Genomic DNA, 20,761 nt, shown 5'->3' with positions numbered 1-20,761 from the left:
TTTGATCATATCTGATCAAACTGAGGAAAATTACAAAACTGAATAAAAAGAAAGCTGAAAGAAATCCAAGCATCATTGATAATTCACAGAAAATAAAAGTAAAATGATTCAAGTGTTTTATATCTGCAAATGAGTAATCAGGGGTCAAGGAGTAACACCTATGCCCCTTGAAGCAGAACTAGACTTCAGTAGGCAATACAGAGACATTGAACTGTCTTAGCATAAAATATATCCAAGCCTTCAAACATTTTTGAGATAAACAAGGAAAATCTTCAGCCAAAACTTCCAAATCAAACAGGAGCTTTTGATCTCCCAAGGAAGCCCAAAAAAAAGGCTTTCAAGCACATGGAACAGTAACACAACAACACAGAGCAGCAATCCTCAGCAGATGGGTATAACATATTCTTCCCCTGGAATAGAATACTTCATTCAAAACAAGATTTTTAAGAACTTCTACATGCTCTCTAAAGATATAAGCAGAGAGGGAATCTAAGTGCACAGAATGCAATGCTGCTATGACACAGAGACAAACAAATTACTCACAAGCAGCATTTGCCCTTGGAAGGCAGAGTTAGTCAGGCACTGCTGCCATCCCTGTGACTTCTCTCCCAACATTTCTGCCTTCCCCATTCGACTGAATAGGTCAAGAAGACCCAGCATTATTCCTGCTATACTAAAGCCTCTCAGACAATAAATCTCCTAGCAAAGCAAAGGGCAGGAGGGCAGCTAAATCCCCCATAGGATTCTCTCACCCTTTCCCCATTAATCTAAACTGAAGAAGTCTGCTCAAAGGAATTCTGATACTCATGAATAATAAATTCAGTCACATCATCAACATGAGCAAGGAATTTCCCTGAAGGACAGCTGAAAAAGAAAGAGAGTATAATAACCTAGACAAGGAACAATCCCTTCAATTCCCTTGTGCAATTGAAAAGGAGTTCTCAAAGCCCATTCACCTTACAGAGGTTAAATAAATTATTAGATGAAAACCTGATTTAGGAGGTAAACTTGCTCCAAGATTCAAACCACAAAGATTAAGAGAATACTTCCTATGACCTTGCAGAATCAAAAACCTTCTTCTAATTAACCATTTTAAAAACACAAATATAAAGCATTCTACAAAAGCAGAAAGGATTGCCAAAACAGACATGTTGGAAATACATTTAAGGCTTACCCAAGGTTATGCTATTGAACTAGAGCTTTTTGTTTCCTGAAGCCTTCAAAAGCAATTAATACAGGCAGTAAAGGCAGGGACACTGCCATATTGTCCACCAAGAAAGAACCACTTATTAGAGCTGAAGGGAATTTTTTTTTCTTCGAGAGGCTCTTTTGAAATGTCTGGTGAAAGTCAGTTTCAGGTAGGAACATCACGGTTACAAGGTTTGTAAAAATAAAAGGCAAAATTATAACACCAGACTCCTAGATAGAAGTAATCTAAGGAGGATGTTAACAATGAAAGTTCAGGATTTTGTACATCTAATGACAAGACACTAGAAAAGAATGGAGAACAAGGAAAATTCTAAGTAGATAGAGAGGATCTATGTAGTTAGGGAAAATCTCCTCGGCTGTCAAATGTACATCTATGAAAAAGAAACCAAGCTTTCTCTCTTGCTTTTCATCTAAATTAGTTTATGTATGCCAAATGATGTAAGCAGCCACCTGGATGACATCTAGACATGATAAACAATAACCAGATTCTTTTATTTCTTTTCCAGGTCAAAAATAAGCCCATGATAACACATCTATCTAAGTAGTATCTACAGACGGGTCTGGACTGGCTGGATCAGTGGGCCTAGACTAGTTATGAGGTTTCACAAGGGCAAGTGCAGGGTCCTGCCTTTGGGTCACAACAACCCCAGGAAGCCCTACAGGCTGGGGCAGAGTGGCTGGAAATCTGCCCAGTGGAAAAGGACCTGGGAGTGCTGGTCAGCAGCTGAGCCAGCGTGGGCCCAGGTGGCCAAGAAGTCCAATGGCATCATGGCTTGGATCACAAATGGTTTGGTGAGCAGGACCAGCACAGGGATTGTTCCCCTCTGCTCAGCATTGGTGAGACCAAACCTCGAGTGCTGTGTTAAATTCTGCGCCGCTCAATTAAAAAAGGACACTGAAGTGCTGGAGTGAGTCCAGAAAAGGGAAACAAAGCCAATGGAGGATCTGGAGCATAAGTCTCATGAGGAGTTGGAAAAAAAGAACTTCAGGGCAGACCATATCACACTCTGTAACTACCTGAAAGCAGACTGCAGTCAAGTGGGAGTCAGTCTCTTCTTCCAGGTAACAAGTGACAAAAGGAAATGGCATCAAGCTGTGCCAGGTGAGATTCATATGGGATAATAGGAAAAATTTCTTCACTCATAGGGTTGTCAAGTATTGGGACAGGCTGCCCAGGGAAGTGGTGGAGTCATTGTCCTTGGAAGCGCTCAAGAAATTTGTCCATGTGGTCCTTGGGGACGTGGTTTTGTGGTGGACCTGGCAGTGTTAGGTTAATGATTGCACTTGATAACCTTGGAGGTATTTTCCAACCTTAATGATTCAAGGATTTACAGTTATGAAGTCCCATATAAGAAACATGTAACGTGCTTAAAAATCCCATGAGATTCAGCATCAAAATTTAAGAGAATAACTTTTTCAGATACTACTGTCATCAACAACAAATGCCTTGTACTTTCATCAAGGTCTAAGACTGTCTCGTGCAAATTATCACAAAAAAACTTGCTTAAACTTACATTTTCTTCTTAACAAGCGTTGTCTTCTAATGGACCACAAAACTCCAGGCAAACAACCTATGAATCAGTGTGAAATTCCCTTCAAAATAGTTAAAACGGTTTTCGAACTAGACATCAATTAAATACTTAAATCTTCATCAGAACACTGATGAAATATCAGATTTCCCCATAATTAGGAAGAAGTCCTTACTTGGCAATTTTAGGAACTAAAATCCCAAAGGGTATACTACAGCAGTAAAAACACTGTATAGAAATTTTTATCAAAAAACGTAAGTTTTACCTTAGCAGGTAACAAATAGATCTGACATTAGTACTAAAACAAGTATACTGCTTTACATATGGGCCAAAATCTCTACACAGCAGTTGCTCATCTCAGTAGTTAGAAGTTGCTGGACAGACAGCAGATGTGGTTGATCTAATGTCTAAACAAGAATATGATTGAAGAAATTGTCTAAACAACTTTCACTGCAGTTTTATCAGGACATCACATTTGCAGAGAAGAAAATGAAATACCAGCAACAGCAACATTTCTACAAAAAAGAGCATAATAATCACTTCAAATGTCAATAAGTAGATAAAATAATTCCCTGAGTAACAAAATCTAGGTTCAGCCTTACCTGCAGATGAGTGTGTCATATAGTTTACAACTAAACCACAACTCAGGGAAATTTTCTTTCCTCACTCCATGAACAATTCATCTTATTTCAGAAACACAAGGTTAGAATAGATGACTAGATGGTCCTTTCTGCTCTTGTATTCTCTCACTCCTATTCTGTATGTTCTTGGTTCTGCATGTAAACACCCATGACTTTTTCAGGCCTTTTGCTATGGGCTTCAGACACAAACCTTAGGTATGCACGACTTACCCTCTCTGCATCTCTAGCCATTGCAGCATGGATTCCTGAATCACAGGAATATTTTTTCCATATCCAAATGTCTCTTTGGAGAAATCTTGCAAGCAACTTCAGTTACTCACCTCCTTGCCATCAGCCGACATTTTAGGGATTTTTTCCTTTTAAAAAACTTCAAGATCTAGAAATTAAGCCAATGAACTCAAACAGATATAACTGTGTTGTTTGTATTAATAAATGTATCTGTGCAGCTCTTAGCTAAGCAGATATATCATACCCATTATTCCCAGAATCATTTCGTATTAATGGTATTACATGGATTATTAAAAGAAACCCCACTGAGATACTACCTCAGTTATTTAAACCAGTGAAGAAGATGGTATCCTCCACTCCAGACATCAACATTAGAATTTTGCAGCATTGGGGGTTATAAAAGAAAACCACTTCTGATTGAAACACCTATTTTAATGATGCTCATTGTATATAATAAATTGAACCACTGTAAATGTCACCTGAAAGGATATAAAATTAAATTTTAGCATCATGTGGAAGGTACTCCTGATTAAGTTGTTCAGCAATGTGATTGTATCACCTAAACAAAATAATTAACATCAGAATGACACATTTTGCAGTTTCATTGGCATTTACCTGTGCCCCATTTATTCTATATAAATTTTCCCAGTATAATCTTATAGTGAGGTATCTTCATGGCTCAAATAGTGCCATGAAGCTAATGCATGGTATTTCTCTTTTCAAAAATAAGCATATTTTTCATTAGACCTGACACAATGCAACACCTTTATGCAGTAGAGTAAAACAGACTGAACAACAAATTAGTTTTGGAATGTGAAATCTGGAACATCAAAGTCTCTTCAGCTTAACATCCACAAAGTCTCCTCAGCTACAATAGATTCACACATTTCTGCTCTTCAATTTCCTTCTTTTCATTTTCTTCTTTTTTTTTTTTTAAGAGAGCACATATTAAATCATCTTTTGTAAGTCACCTCCTTTGTCTGAGAAATTTAAATTGCAAATAAAAAGAAAATGCTATTTTCCATAGCTTCATCATTATGAATTCACAGTTCATAGCTAATTCTTCTCTAACTTCACATGGAAAGAGTCATTGTATTCTATACAGAAACTACCACACAGATTTTCAGCTCCTGCACGTACTGATGTCAGCCTAACACAACATCAAAAAATACTGTTTGCAAATACCATTGAAAGGCACACCAACAACATGTTAATCTATGATTAATGGTACCCAACACCAGCCAAGGCCAGAGCTATTATTTTGAAGCGCTGAAATGTTGTTTCTGTTCAATATTACACTGTATAACTTCACAGTAAATTGGCTTCCAGGTTTATTGCCAAAGTAATTAAAAATTCAAAAGGCTGCTGTTTGAGCAGAACATTATGGAAAAGTATTAAATACATTTGAACCTGGAGATTATTTCTTTTTATAGTGAGAGAGCAGTAGGATGGGAGGAGCAACTTGAATAAGGAAGATCATATTAGAAGTTCATATTTTAGCAAACACATTTCAGTGAAACCTCTGCTGTAGGAAAGGGCACAAGAAAAAGCAAAAGGAGGCAATAGATTCTAAAACCCTTTTTTAAAAAAGAAAAAAATTACTTCTGAGAGCTGGTTCAAAGAAAGAGTGAAAGCCAAGGGAGTTAAATGGATTATGTGATGCAAGCATTAAAAGTTATATTTGGTCTGGTTTTGCTTTATATTATCTTAACTCTATTTACTAAAGTACTATTTGATTAACATTCCTCCTTTTTTAATGTCAGAGAAGATTCTGGAGTATTACTTACAAAACAATAATTTTTAAACCCTTTGGGAATAATAAGGTAGAGGAAGGGGGAGAAGGTGAGGGGGTCCAAGCCTCAAGAAACAAACCCAACCTTTGCATCAGGTTTAAATCTGCAAGTTGAATTTTACTCGTGCATATGCTCAGAAGAGATTATATTTAACTACAGCTATAAAATTAGCAATTTGTAATGCCTAGAAATTGCAGAAGGCCTACAGCCACATCCAGTGCTTCAGCATGATCAGTCATTGTGCACATCTCAGCTGGTAGCAGCTGATGGCATCACCTGGAGCAAACAAACACCCAGAAGTGAGGAGAATTAGAAGTGTGTAGTCTCCCAAGAGAGATGGTGATCTGATGATGTGATGATGAATAAGAGCTGTGTGGGAAGAAATTCTCAGCTGAGCTGTACATGAATGTATACACTGTGTACAGCAGCGAAAAAATACACTGCTATCACTCTTGCTTTGCTTTCAGTGAAGGCAGCGATTTGTGTTCAACTGAAAAGCCATCAGCTGAGCAGACAGCACATGAGTTTTGTCTGTAACAGAGATCTAATCTCTACCAAGAGTGAGCAGCAATGACAGCGTTGCCTCCCTCTTGCTGTCACACAGCTGAACAGTAAAACCCCACCTGTGCACATCCAAAATTTGCTGTCAGCCTCCTAGGAGACTTCACTAGGGTCCCCTATTTTCTTTGGGGAGAAATACCAGAGACGCCTCAAGCTCCCCAGCTGGAATGACAGTCATGCTGAAGTACTTAAGAGTCTTAATTAAGATGAAGTTTTGAGCCTTCAACTTGTGCTCATTTTTTGAATTTAAACACTCCTACGCTAAACCACCCATGGACTTGGATAAAACTTGGGTTTTTATCTTGACAGAGGCTAGATCAAAAATAGTGGAGTTGAAGAGTTGTCCATTACTAAGGCTTTGTAACAGCTTTAGATCCTCTTCAGTGTTCTTATTATTAAAAAGCTTCTCCTGGCCTCCAACCAAACCTGCTTTGCCATATGCTCAGCAAGTTATTTCTTGCTCTTCTTCCCAGTGGATATTAAAAAACCCTTCCTCCACATTAAAGTCACTTGCATGTGAGTAGATGCACAATGACCTATCCTCTACTTAGACTAAGGAAGTCCTTTATCCTCCATCTATTGATTTTCCATATAGGTTTTATGGATGCTGCCAACTTTGCCCCTGAGCTTTTTGGAGTGGGTAATTCTATGGAGCTAATTATGATGATAATTAAACCAAAATAATGGTCTCTGTTTTCTCACTTGCATCAGCACAAGTTAGAAAGAGAATCACTTTTTCTTTCATATTGTTAATGTAATTTCAACCAATGCTCTCATTTCACGTTAAAGAAAAACACACAAGCCCAAGCATACACCATAACATCTCTATTAAAACAAATTAGCATTGGTTCTGAGCTTAACGTACTCCATTTGAGATGATTAGATATAACTGCACAACAATTAAGGATTGACTGACATGCACCAGATGGAATAAATCTGATTTCACAAGTAGCCAGTATAAAGTCCATGCAATTAACCCTCATTCTGATATACAGCATCTTGTTTGGAAAAGAGCGCTAGGTTTCCAGTCTGTCAGTATTTTAATAAGTATTAGTACATTTTTTCCTCAGATGGAAGAAATCATTAATTTTATCAGATAATTCTATACTCCAACTACAGATCCGTATAATAATTTGGCCCATAGTTCTGCCTCTAGCTTAATAAAGCTGGATGGGAGCCCTACAAACTTTGATCATCCATTGACCAAAGTGAATATTACTAGGAAAAAACACATGAAAAAAATATTGTTTCATTGAATGATATAAGCAAAACTTCCTTCAGTTTCACGGGAAAGGCTAATGAAGTCGGTGCCACAGGCACATCAGAGAGCTCACATTCACTCAACAGGTAAAACTAAGGACAAGACAATAAATGTAAGCTGTTTAGAAGTAGTTTCCTACTGAACATATGAGTGCGTGCCAGGCAAATCCTTGGCCAAAAAAAATTAGAAGAGTCAGTTGACACAGAGCTCAGTTTTGAGAGCAAAACTTAAATCCAGAATGAGGCATGGTTCAAAGCAAAGAAGCATGCCATGGAAAAGCCATGCAGGACAAGCAGAATTATCCTAGAAAAAGAAAAGAGCTCATCAATACTCCCCAGCTGCTTAGGTAAGGTATATGAAACAACAGGAAAGGTGTACACAATACCACAGTGCTGCTACACATTTACCAAATAAAGGTTTTAACACATGGGAAGAAATGCCAGTAATTCACAAATACAAAAGCAGTAGAAAAATGGTCTATAAAAAAAACTGGAATAGCAAATGATAAATACAACTGAATACAGCCATTTTCATACTGGATCTGAAATACTGGAGGGATGCTGATGCCTGGAAATGTAAACAAAATAATCATGAACTGTACACTCTAAACAGATGAAGACTCCTTTGTACAGGAGTACATAGCATCATGTATTGCTGCAGATGGAGGGCTGGCTTATACACATTAGAAATTATGTGGTCCATATTTAAGTACACACAAAACTTCAGAAAAGCAGTTTGTGTTTTCGTCTACATGCTTTCAATTGCCTATACTCTGGAATGCAACAATTAGAACTTATTTTCATTTCAAGAGACACAGAATGAGATCAAAATGATTAATGAACTTATATATGGATGCAGCAAGCTGTCATCCTGTAGTGGAGAATTAAAAGGTCATGTTATAACAGCTTTGTTTCTCTCATATGGAATGGTTAACACTAAAAATTATGTTTCCAATTTCAGAAAAGTAGTAAATGAAAAAAGACAGGCAAATGTCATTTATTTCATATGGGCAGTTTCATTGCTGCCAACATCAGAAAAAAATACAAATAAAAAAGTTATATATAGGCATATTTCTTTTATTTCCCATCAAATACAATTTCTTTAGCCCTGAGAAAAACTACAATTTTATTTGCACGTCTCTAACATAAGTGAAAAAGGATCTTGACCTCTATGTTGTTTATAAGGCAGTTAAAGAGGAAAGAGTTGCTCATTAGATTTCTACTGACAACAGCCAGCTGTGGGAGAGCTGTGTTTATTTCCCTTTTGCACCCAAGATGACTTGAATCTATATCATCCTTTTCCCAGGAGACCACCTTACTCACCATAGTGTAGCTATTGGAGGGTGCTCAGTTTATCAAGAAAATTATAACTGAAGGTAATTGAAGGGAAAATGTTTCAAGCTTTCACAGTTAATAGGCCTACATTACCTATGTCTTTCTTATTCTCATTAAAATTTTTCATTAACTGCAGTGGAACTTCCTGGCAGAATTCAAACAGTGAATATTCAAAGGAGATCCTCCTCCCCACTTCAGAAATAAGATCTGAGCAAAATTTCAGCAGTGGTAGGTTTCTGTTAGGACATTTGAAAAGTCTGTCTTCATTGTATGCATACTCCATGGGCAGATATTGAATAAAAATTATCATTTATTATTGTACCAAGTTAGATTTTTGAAAGTGCTCATGACTGAAGACTTAATAAACTCATGAGACTTCAACCAAGAGCTAACTCATTCTGGTCAGAGCAGATACAAACATGGTAGTGCTTAAATACAAACATGGTAGTGCTTAAAAACAAACAAGCCAACAGAAATCAGTCACCTGACAGACAGCATTACAATTTTCCCTGACAGTATGTCAACAGAAGTTTAAAATTGTAATCAATCTGTATTCATTTCAGAGACACAGCTTCTTTTTCTTATTCTAATGAAAAAGTAGAACAATAGGAAGGAAAAAAAAAAAAAGCTAATATTGCCTGCCAAGATTTCAATGCTGAATAAACAGCCATACTTGGAAAGCTTATTATGGTTTTTGATTTCCCAACCACACTAATGTACTCTGATAACAGCACTTTTCTACCGTGTCTGACAGCACAGGAATATATTAATGGAAGAAATGATGAAGTTTTTAACTAGCATCTTGGATAAAATGTGGGTCCCAGTTAAAGTTGGTGTGACATATTAACCAAATGGTAAATACCCAGGATTTTATGCATATGGGGCAAAAAGACCTTAGTCTCCTGATGGCCTCATCATATATAGCATAATTTTCAGAAAGACCAATAAATAGACTCAAAATACTGTGATGTACTGAAAAATGTTCTTAATTCTGCCATTGCTAAATTCATCTCCATACTCATACCTTTGACATAATTTATACATGAGGAGTTAACTTCCACAGAAATAATTTTGTGTCTATCACCTTGTTGAGAAACACTTTTCAAATGATATTATATTTATTAACCATAAGATTAAAGTTTCACAAAAATGTTGAGATTACCTGACACATACACTAATAATAGGGAATTTTGTCAACTGCCAACTAGTACTTTTGCTACTATTTCTCTGCATTGTGATTTGTTATATATGTTAAGTAAGAAGAGCAAAATGTGAAATACAGAAGTGAAACTAGAAGAGGAAGGATTTCAATTCATACCTGCTGATTTATAAACCTCTTAACTAAGGATATGATCAGAATCCTTTGCAAACAAATTCAAGGATCAGACTAAAAGCTTTGCTTCACTTCCTATGCCCTTAGATAAATATACTACTGACACATAAAATATAATAGTCACTACAAAACAGACATGACCCAACTAAATAAAAGTATACAACCTCTATGCAGCATAAGAATGAACAATTATTTGGCTATTTGTCATTTCTATGCATTGCTCTTCTGTTCATTTAATAGATTTTTAAGTCAGAGCATACATTAGGATCATTCGTTTTGATCATCTACGAAGTGCACTAATTTCTTTATCAAGCCTGTGACTTCTCATAAGCAACATATTTGAAGGAAAAATAAACTGTTGTAACTTTTCATTATAAAATTTTATCACCAAAGGAACCTATCACTGAAAGCTTAAATTTCAATGGAATTTCTACCAAGTAAATTAAATTTTATTTCTTATTAAATTGGTTTCATCAGTTTTCTATTTGTTGTCAACCAAAAGCTAGTAGATTTAAGGCTAGCAAGTACATAGCTCATAAATGTTCCCCTCTGAACTGAGTGGAGTAAACAATTCACAGAATCACAGAATGGGTCAGGTTGGAAGGGTCCACAGTGGGTCATCTGGTCCAACCTCCCTGCCCAAGCAGGGTCTTCCCAGAGCACATGGCACAGGACTGCATTCTCTAAAAGCATTGCATGAATTAACAGTGATGCAGTTCATATCACTAAATCTACAACCAGTAACAGTGGCATTTATTCTAGCAATAATGCCGGGACCAGCATGTGCCACGGGCAGGCTGTGCCTGGAATCATTTAAATGTGGTAAATGTGGTAAACCAAGATCTGTATCATCTGTGTCTAGCCGGAGGATAAAAACCAGCAGGTGGTGCCTGAAACTCCCTGCAGACACAATGCTAAACACAACCTATGCTAACTAAGTGCTACCTTGAACCAGAGCACGTCTCTTGATAATTCCAGCAAACATTTCTGTTCTAATCAGAGGACTGGATAAAGAATTGGTGACCTAGAGCACGGAGTGTCATATAAAGGGAAGTTTTATTCAAATGTGACAAAATTCATGCTTTGCCATTTATTCTTTTTTATACAGAATTAACATTCTCACTGTGAGATCAATTTGCTCAACAAGTTATTACATTAACCTTCTTAGTAATTTTCTCTCAAAGCAGTCTTGGAAATTCACACTTTTTACACACTCTTGAAAATTCAACCAAAATGACACGGCCTGCTTTTCAACAATCAGAAAGGACCTCAAATTTACAACTGAATACCTTCCCACCTCTCACCTTGGGATGGTACTTCGGAAAGCAAATGCAATTCAGATTCATTGCATTTATGTACTTCAGACCTGGGGCTATTTACTAGCAGGGATAAGTTCAAACATTACAGTTCTTTTTGGAAGGAAACTCTGAAGATCAAATTGTATGTTCAAAGAAGCACATTTTTCCTCTGCAGTTCCATTCTTCTAAAATCTGAGAGTCCTGCTGTTGAAACACCCTCTCATAAACCTGAAGAAGGATAAGTGACCTACCTTAGAGAGCCCGCCTACTTCCAAATAGAAGCAGATAATGAAAACATTCCAGGTGACCCACAGGGCAGTCCACACCGTGTACTGAACACAAAGCCGGAGGAGAGCAAAAGAGAGAGAAAAATAAAACGTGAAGATGAAGCTACTTCATACTGAGCAGATCAATAATAAAAAACTGATGTCAATAAACACTGTTCTTCTGGGAACAGCTAAGAACAGAGAGTTCAGAAAAGGAGCTCCCCCTGCAGAAGTCCCCTAAGAACCACCGGAAATTACAAAGTCAATATTCATTGCTGTACTAAATAAATACCAATAAAACAGATTTATTCTTTACAGATTTATACTACCCCACTGATATCAATTAAATTCAAAATGCTGGCTGAAACACTGGTTTTGAGACAACTCTGAGTAATTTTTAAATCATAATTTAGCTCTCTTAAGGAAATTTCCGAAAAGCAAAATACCTTAAATAAGTAAATATTATTGAAATAACATTTAAATATTATGAAGAAAGGTGCAAGAAAAAACCCCATCACCAAACAAAACAGAAGATCTATTGATCTGTTAATCTAGATTTTTTTCTTTTTAAACAAATAGGTAAAGTGTAAACCCGATCACAGTAAAACACTTTATTACATTAAAATTAGCTCACTACTTCTCCAAACCTTTTGCCATTAATCTGATCCTACAAAGCACACTTCACAGTTGAACATATCCATACCTCTTCTGCTCTCCCCAGCATGGCACTGAACTCATACACCACCCACAGCATGAACGGGACATTAATACATCTACTTTAAATCATCTTTTGCATTTTAACTGTCAGCACAACAGACTGGCACCATTTCTTCACAGATGCACTGTTCACTGACATTCAGCTGTACATTATCCCAATGAACTCTCCAGGCACTCCACCTCAGCAGCATTTCACCCTGATGGGCCAAGTGTCCAGGCAGCTGGACATCCTGGAGCTACAGCCACTGGAACAAATGCAGTGAGCAGCAGCACTGCCACTTTACCTTGGCACACACAGAGCCTTCACAGTGGAGAACTGCTGCTAAGAGCTTTGGCAAGTAAGCCTACTTAGCTGTGGCTAGATGAGGGTTACTGTCAATTGTTTTGCTTCAATATAATCATTACAGTTTCACATACTGATCTACAATGCATTGCACAGGTGCCAGCAGTTTGGCTTTCTTGGGCAGTTTTGGGTTTTGTTCCCCTCTGAGTTCCTTTCCCTGTAATGTATAATGAAAGGTTTAGGTAAAGAGGATTGAATTTTCTGCCTCCTTTACTACTCACTCCTGCATAAGGCCATTTCTGTCCAAAAAGGTAACTGCTTTAATCTAATTTCTTCTGAGGAAGGTAGGCAGTTGGGCAATGGCCCAAGAAGTAGGAACCAAACCATTAAGAGCCAACAAGAGTAACACTCCTGGGCCATTTCCTCTGTCTTACAGAGAAGGGCAGTGTGGCAACTGAAAGCTGGGTTATTATAAAATAGACAAAGCTGCTGTGGTCTGTGAGCAATATGAGGTCTGTACTGTTCATATGACTAACCTAGAGTATATCACATTTTACTAACTTCGTTGACTTTGTAGTAACTTGATGCCATCATCAATTACCGATTTTCTCACATTTATATTCAGAACATTACGTGCAGAGAGGTCAAAATTAATGAACAACACATGCAACCCCAGTTGCACGTAAAAAGCAGAATTGAGACTATTTGGGAGTGTTCTTTTTAATAAAGAATTTTTTATCTCTCTGTGAACTAAATCTGTCACCACAACAAAAGGAATTCTATTTGATCTGCCAGGCCAAGACAAATCCATTAATAACCTCATTCTGGCCCGTGGGCACCAATGCTGAACTGTGCAGGCAAAAACTGAGCCTGCTTTCCCAGGCCAGGCTATGCTGTTTTACATAGTTAGGACCAGTTTGGTTCCTGACCCACCATGAGGATTACTGAAAGAGAACTGCAGGTGCAAAGCAGGTGTGCACCTTGAAAGCCAGCTGCTGTGCATGGAGAGGCTCTTCCTGCACTCTCAGAGCTGCAGAAATCTGAATTTGAGCTCCAGTTGCTTTATAAACTTAATAATTACATTATATTCAGTAATTAGCACTATATCGTTTTTCTAAGTAGGAAAGTTATTATCTTCTTGGATATCCAAGGAGCAAATTCTTTCCTTGCATAGTTTTGTAGGTACTTAAGGAAAGGTTATAAGACAGCAAAGGCAAGAAAGCAAAATTAGGAAATGTCAGAATTTGGGCTTTGCATGCCAATTGAATTTTTCTGTTTTGTGGCTGTGCAATACAATTCAAACATTAATAATGCCATCATAGATGTATTTTTATTTTAAAGGATCTTAGCTCCCCTAACACATTCTATGAACAGCTAGCTCAATACTTCTTTTCTCCTTGTGGCTCAGGCCCTGCTCTGAGGACAGAATAATAACTCCCTCATGAGGTTTACTAAGATGCTCATTGCTGTAATGTGTGAGAGATGCACAAACATTAACTAATTTATTTCATGTTATAAGGGAATGATACAGCTCTCAGAATGCAAATGATGTTCTGATACATACAGAGATTACATTCAGAAGTATTCATACATTATAAGCATCCAACTGGAGGCCCTTAAGAGTTCATTTTCCAGAATGCTTGAGGTTATGCACTCGGTTTACAAACTCAGTGTTCAGCTCCCTGTGGCTGAACATGCAGCACTTGTGCAAATCAGACCACAAGGTCTCAAGACAAGAATCCAGAATGCAAGGAGAAAACAAAGCATGTGACAGGTGACAGGTTTTGTTAAAGTGACTCACTTTGTGTCAAAATAGGTTTCAGTGGTTGAGAGCAGAGATAAAACTCAGCTACTGAACACAGCCTTCACAGCAAAAGCAGCCCTTTTTTTCTTGGTAGCTTCTCTCTCTTCTCATTGTGCTCTGTTTTCTTAAAACAGGTTACTATTCTACATCTGTGATCACCAGAAACCCCCCAATATCTTTCCTTTCTACTGAACAACAATATAAGAATTAGTAGGTACCTAGTTCAATTTTGCAAATATATAAAAGAATCATAGTAAGACTGCACAGAAGGGCTTTAATAGCAATTTTTCTAAAATTTTGAGTGCTTCTTTCTTAAAAATGCTTTCTGACTTGATATGCATTGTGTAAATTTATATGTATATAGATTTTAGTTTAAAAAACCCCATCAAGCATATTCCATTATGTAGCATCACACTAACACCTGCTTGAGTCATTAAGGGTGTAACTTTTTGACCCGTGATGCAGATTTCTTATTTTCACTAGCAGAGCAACATCGTAAGTTGCCGTCTTCTGTGTGAAGGGACACACCATGCATGCTGGCAATTTTCTCTCAATGGAGGAATGGTTAAGGTCTGAGACATCAGGTCCACACTGGCCCTCAGGTTTCACTTCCTTCCCAAGGCACCTATCCTGTTTCATGATCTGACCTGCCATTTAACCTCTCCCACTCCATGTCCTGAACATTATCCATCCTACTGGGTCTGCTCACTCTTGCTTCCCCAGCAATTCCTGCCTAATTCTTTGGCCACCCACATTCTGTCCACCCCAGCTCAGCTGGCCTCATACTCAGTGTCACAACCCTCACCACACCTGGCATAAAGAAAGAATTTTCCACACAGGTCGAATCAATAAGAAGAGTTGGGATTTTTATTTTATACCCCAAATGATGCACCACTGAAAAATCATCTGGACATTTTTGTAACAGACCCCTTCTAGGGAAAGACTTAGGACCAGGTCACAATCTTTGCTTATTTCTCTCCATGATGCACTACATCTTTTCTTTCTTTTGGTCTTTTGCACTAAGAATTGTACACGATGCAGTGTGAGGAAGTATTTGAAGCCTTATCAATAATGTGGAGGGAGTACTCACTAAACCTTACACGTTAAACATCCAATAAATATCCCCTTTCATAATGTCACCCTCTCTACAACAGTGAGATTTCTATACTTCTTGACTCTACAGTCTTATTGAAACCAATGCAGATAGATTTCATATATCAGTGAAATACAAACATATCTAGAGTTAAAACACTTGCATTGGATGGACACAACGTCACAAGAACAACTGGTTAAGGTAAAAGAAAAAAGAATTTTCTAAGTTTGACTATTACAAGGATTGTGGGATAAGTCTAGCTTTAATGAATAAACTATCTCAAGAGTATATTTAAATCTGAAGTGCAGCAGCTACTCTGACAGTGTCATTCATGGCATTACAGGGAATGAATGTTGGCTCAGGGATATTTAAAAGGAAAAGGAGCAACTAGTGAGTCATCAAATTATCCCCCTGTAATACCTGGCATCAGTACTTGCAGAGCCTTATTAGCCATATTTATGAAAGATGGCAAGGGAAGTGACATAAATCAGCACGATGGAGCAGTAACAACACAGGACTTCCCAGGAAGGATATTCAATGAGTAATTTTGGAAGCCTAAATATTTCATATGTGTTTTCACTGTCTGTGTAACATTTGCTTGAATACTGAATAAAGTATCCTATACAGACTTTCTTCTGCTGTTCTGGCTTTTTATTTGTTTGTGGTTTTTTTAAGACACTCTTTCTTGGCTTTTCAACTATATCCATTGCCTATATATAATATTATTTAATGAAATATATTAAGGCAAGTAAAGCCGAGATTTCGACCATAGATTGTCCCTATTTAAGTGTATTATTTTCATTCCTCACTATTTATTAAAACTTTTTTTTCAGCTTTGAGCCCGGCTTTTGCAATTTTAGCTATATGACTCATCATTCAGAAGCCTTTTGAAGTCCCAAATCAGAAGTAGCAGAGGGAGAAAATCCCCAACTTTAACAAGTATCCTGTCATCATCATTAATCAGTTTTAACAGCCTGAAAATCTTGCTGGTAATAGCAAGATCTATTAAGAAAGGAAAAGCATGAACAATGAAACGGATCACAGCAAAGCTCTGCAGCTTCATGACAAGAGTGCAACAGCATAGCTAGAACTGAAATTCAGCTGTTTCTTTCTTCTCTGCAAATGTTTGGGTAAGTTTCAAATGAGCTAATATGGGAAAATTGGGAATCAGCTCTGCACTTTTGTGCCCCCTGGGAACTTCGCACAGATTTAATTCAGTCAAAAAATATTCAAATGCTGAAAATAGCACATCCGCTTAGTGATAGGACAAATTGTTCACAACATTTATCTAAATTACTAATTAATACAAAACCTATTATAAATAATCATTGGATTTAAACTAATTAGGACACTTGGAGTTAATGTCGTCACTCCCTCTCTCTCTGTTTCCTAAGCACTGAGGACTTGGAATTTTAAGTCTGAGCAAGAAATTCCAGATTTCAGAATCACTATCCATACAGTTCTGTATCTGAGGGACTGTAGACAGTGAACATGAACCACTGTCTTTAACTACTTGGAATAAGAATTCTATTCAACAGAGATATCTCATGTGTCAGCCACTGCGTGGAAGATCTTAGATAGTGGGGGGGTTTTGGGGGGTTTGGGTTTTTTTTGGTGTTTTGGTTTGTTGATTTTTTTTTTGTAGAAAGCTCTCATGATAAATTTTATATCACTCAAACTAATTTCTTTATTGCAGACTTTTAATCTACAAGGGCTATGCTTATGGTGCAGTTTATGTGGTCACTATAGCCTAGTGATAAACTGGCCAGCCTGGGTTCAATGGCAGGGGAAGAGTCAGAAGTATGCAACTGCAACTGTTTTTATCAGTTTCTACTGCAGCCCTCACTGAACTCCTTGGCTCTACGCACCTGCAACCAAAGCCTGCTCAATTGTGCCTACAGAAGCAGTTTCATATTTAACTACAGTACAGATATGCTTCAAATTATGGCCCTACATGTATTACATTTATTCACTTACTTTCCCATTCCTTACATATTTTGAAATTTGAGGAGACTGAACATGACACACGCAGCATAGGATGACAAAGTGAAAGCTTTTGTGTAACTTCACTTGTCAGGGAATCCTTCAGGCACAGATTTCATTGCACAGAAGATAGATCAAAAACATTCTCTTGAGGTTAAACAATGGCTCTAGAGCTGGTCAGCTGAAGTCAAGATCACCACCAGAGTATGACAGATTATCATGAGGACAATTTGTGTGCATACATGCCAGATTAATTTTATGGAGTCAGTTAACAGAAGTAAATCATTGTATCTGACATGATTCTCTCTTTACTTCAGCTTTTTAATATTGTGATGGGATCATCTGCATTAGTTACGCTGATTTCCAGGCAAGTCTTCTGGAAAAGACAATGGATACTAAGCATAATTTTCTTGAAGCAGTTAGTTACATTTCCAGTTAAACTGGAATAAACTTAATCTAAATCAGAAGCTTCATTAACAAGAGTACATGAAAGCATGACTCAAAATATTTCTTCAGACACAGTACCAAATTCTTGGATACCAGCCACTAACAAATCCAGGGGCTTAGATGTGGCTGAAAGTGGACCTATGAACATGGAAGGCCATGAAGCTTCTCCATAAATTTAAAGCCTAATTCACTACTCACAGCCTTGGTAAGAACCTCTCTGCATTGTACTTAATACTGAAATTCAGGACACTACTGAAGATTTGCATTAAACGGACTTTAAATTTAATGTCAGCAGTGAAAGTTTACAGGTGAACTGTCACTTTTGCCTTGGTAAATACAGCCAGCATACAGCTGGCACTGGTAGGCGTCTTTACTGTCACTATCACTGACTCCTTCTGGAGCTTCTGGGGACAGTGGCCAAAGCTAAACTGTGGCTGGCACAGCCCTAGGAAGCCCAGCTTCTGGGCAGCATGTGTTGATATAGACTGGAAGGTCCTCAGGCTATGCTCAACAAGAACTTCAAGCTGGTGTAACCCTGCACTACTGTAGAAAGACTCCATGCACTTTTCTCCTTCCTCTGGCTACTTGTTCCAATTTCCCCTCTCCCATCTGCTGGAACAAGCAGAACACATCAAAGAGTTGACCTACCTTAAATTAACACCAGTAAAGGAAATGGTTTCCTTTAACCTGGATCTGTTCTGGTTTGACAGTTTACCAAGTGATTGAACTGGTACCTGTGCTGGTGCACACACAGGAAAAGCACAGGGACTGAAGGCAGCAGCAGAGCAAAGGGAGGATTGCTTATGCTGGCTAGGCATGAGACTGAGCTGACAGATTTGGAGCTAGCAACAAGAGAAGTCTTGCAACGATTCCTTTCCCCTCCACCTCCACATTGATGTTCATAAATACAAAGTCCCAATCCCTGCCCTATGCCAACCTTGGCAACCACTGGAACCTCACAGAATGGATTCAGGTCACCAGTTTAGCAAAAAAATCTCCACTTTTTGCTAGGTTGGTTTTCTCACAGCTTAAAAATGGAACTGACATAGTGACAGGTCCAGTTAACTCCTGCCAGAAGTGGGAAAGAGGATGTGGGGAAGTGTTCAGTCAGGGAACAGGAAGACATGGCAGCCACCCCATTCCATTGGTGTTGATTGTGAGGTCAGCTGCAGACACGTTGTGTTACAGACACCCCTCAGACTTCAGGGTTTGGCCCAAACTATTCCTACTTCACTGTAAATCCTATGTATAATCACAGATCACTCAAAGAGGTGGTGATGGGAGGAGCAAGTGAGTAATCACAAAACATTCTGAGCTGGAAGGGACCCACAAGAACCATCAAGTCCAGCTCTTAAGTGAATGGCCCATACAGGGATCACACCTGTGACCCACAGCATTATTAGCACCATGCTCTGACCAGCTGGGCTCTAAAGCCTTGATCTTTCCCAGTAATGAGTATTGGCACCTGCTGAAGCTAGAATTCCTAAATATGCTTAAAGTTAAATCAGAATATGAATTCAGCTAAATCAGCATAAAGTATCTTTCTGGAGACGTGTTTCTTTCTTTAATTATGATTCTACCTCTAAAACAACTTTAGCGTACCCTAAAATGTTCAATTACATTGGAAAATATATAGAAACAGTCAACATCTGTTGCATTTCATTTGAAAATTAAAACAGAGCTTGCATCATTGAACAGCAGTGCTGAACCTGAGGGGCAAGAAATTTTGTAGTGTTGCACTTCAGACATGAATTTCCCACATAATTTAACAGATGCTTACACTTGTTTCTTATGTATAAAATGGAGAGCATGAAACAGAAAGGTGAGTCACCAATATATGGATGAGCAGTTCTTCAACCACAGATAATAGATAAAAGTGCTATTTTTTAATATGAATCCATTTTCAATTCGTTATAGTCTGCTTGTAAGCTTAGCTAACATGAGTAAAATCTTGGATGTATTTTTTGTTCACTTTTTAAGATGTGACAAAGAATTACAAGATTCCAGGCTTGACTAGAAAAGATGCTTTTTAAGCATTCAACAAGTTTTCCCCAGCAGACATTTATTTCATTCCTTTGTGAGGAAAAAGAAAGATAACTTTAGCCTCTTAAAATCCATTACTGACAACACAACCAAAATGTTCCAAATACAGCCATTACCAGGTAAAGACATAATATTCTTACATTCAAAAATGAACGTGGGGGAGGAACAGATTTTTTTTTTTGTTGGCACTTTACTTCACAGCTTTGAAATTTCTTTTTAATCCTGGCTGTATTGAGAACATGGGGAAAAAAAACCAACTGAGAAGCTTCAAGCTACAAGCATCACAGGGAATTTACAACAACTTAGGGTCAAAGCCATAAATACAGGTCTTGACAAAATTACATGTAAGTGAGAAGGAGACTTCTTTGTAACCCATGGGTCACAGGACCAAAGAAATTTCTACAATTCTTGTTCCTCTCTGCTTAAGAGAAAGATGTAGTTAAATATAACTTGGACATTGCAAATATTTTTTTAAATCGCCATCAATTCTCGTCTGTTACAAAAAGAACAACAATTTGTACTTTATTTATTTATTTACATAGAGTCTAATTGACTTGTACCATAATAATAGTTTTGACAGCACTTTCTCCAGGTTACCTGTTTTTGATAATGTTCAAAATCTCAAAAAATTCACTTAGTAGTCCTAAATTTGCAGACATGGAGACTTCTACCATTTCCACAGAAATACCACTTAGTGTTTTGAAAGCAAGAAAATTCTGCTTTGTAATATAACGGGTTTTATGGCAAAAAACAAACAAAAAAAATATAATAAATGAGACTTACCACGACTATATATCGAGGCCTAAACTGGATGGTTCCAAACAAACCCAAAATGACAACTATTATTTGTAGGAAATTGCCAAGGATAGGAGCCCACTGGAAACCCAGGAAGTCAAAGATTTGTCTCTCTAGTGCTGCCATCTGTAAGAAAACACATA

The 20,761-nt window shown here is 37.7% G+C and overlaps 1 protein-coding gene across 1 annotated transcript in view; it reads right to left on the bottom strand.

Annotated features, from left to right (window-relative positions):
* The window catches only part of NKAIN3 (sodium/potassium transporting ATPase interacting 3), a 338,790-nt gene that overhangs the window by 153,720 nt on the left and 164,309 nt on the right, over window positions 1–20,761 (bottom strand). The window contains 2 exon segments of the mRNA XM_088175531.1: window positions 11,439–11,519; window positions 20,607–20,744. Of these exon segments, the coding sequence (XP_088031657.1) occupies window positions 11,439–11,519; window positions 20,607–20,744 (219 nt within the window).

The sequence above is a fragment of the Sturnus vulgaris genome, chromosome 1 (genome assembly GCF_052056855.1).
Source record: "Sturnus vulgaris isolate bStuVul1 chromosome 1, bStuVul1.hap1, whole genome shotgun sequence".
Lineage (NCBI taxonomy): Eukaryota > Metazoa > Chordata > Aves > Passeriformes > Sturnidae > Sturnus > Sturnus vulgaris.
The sequence above is the reverse complement of the archived record's forward strand: the minus strand, read 5'-3'. Positions and strand labels throughout refer to the sequence as shown.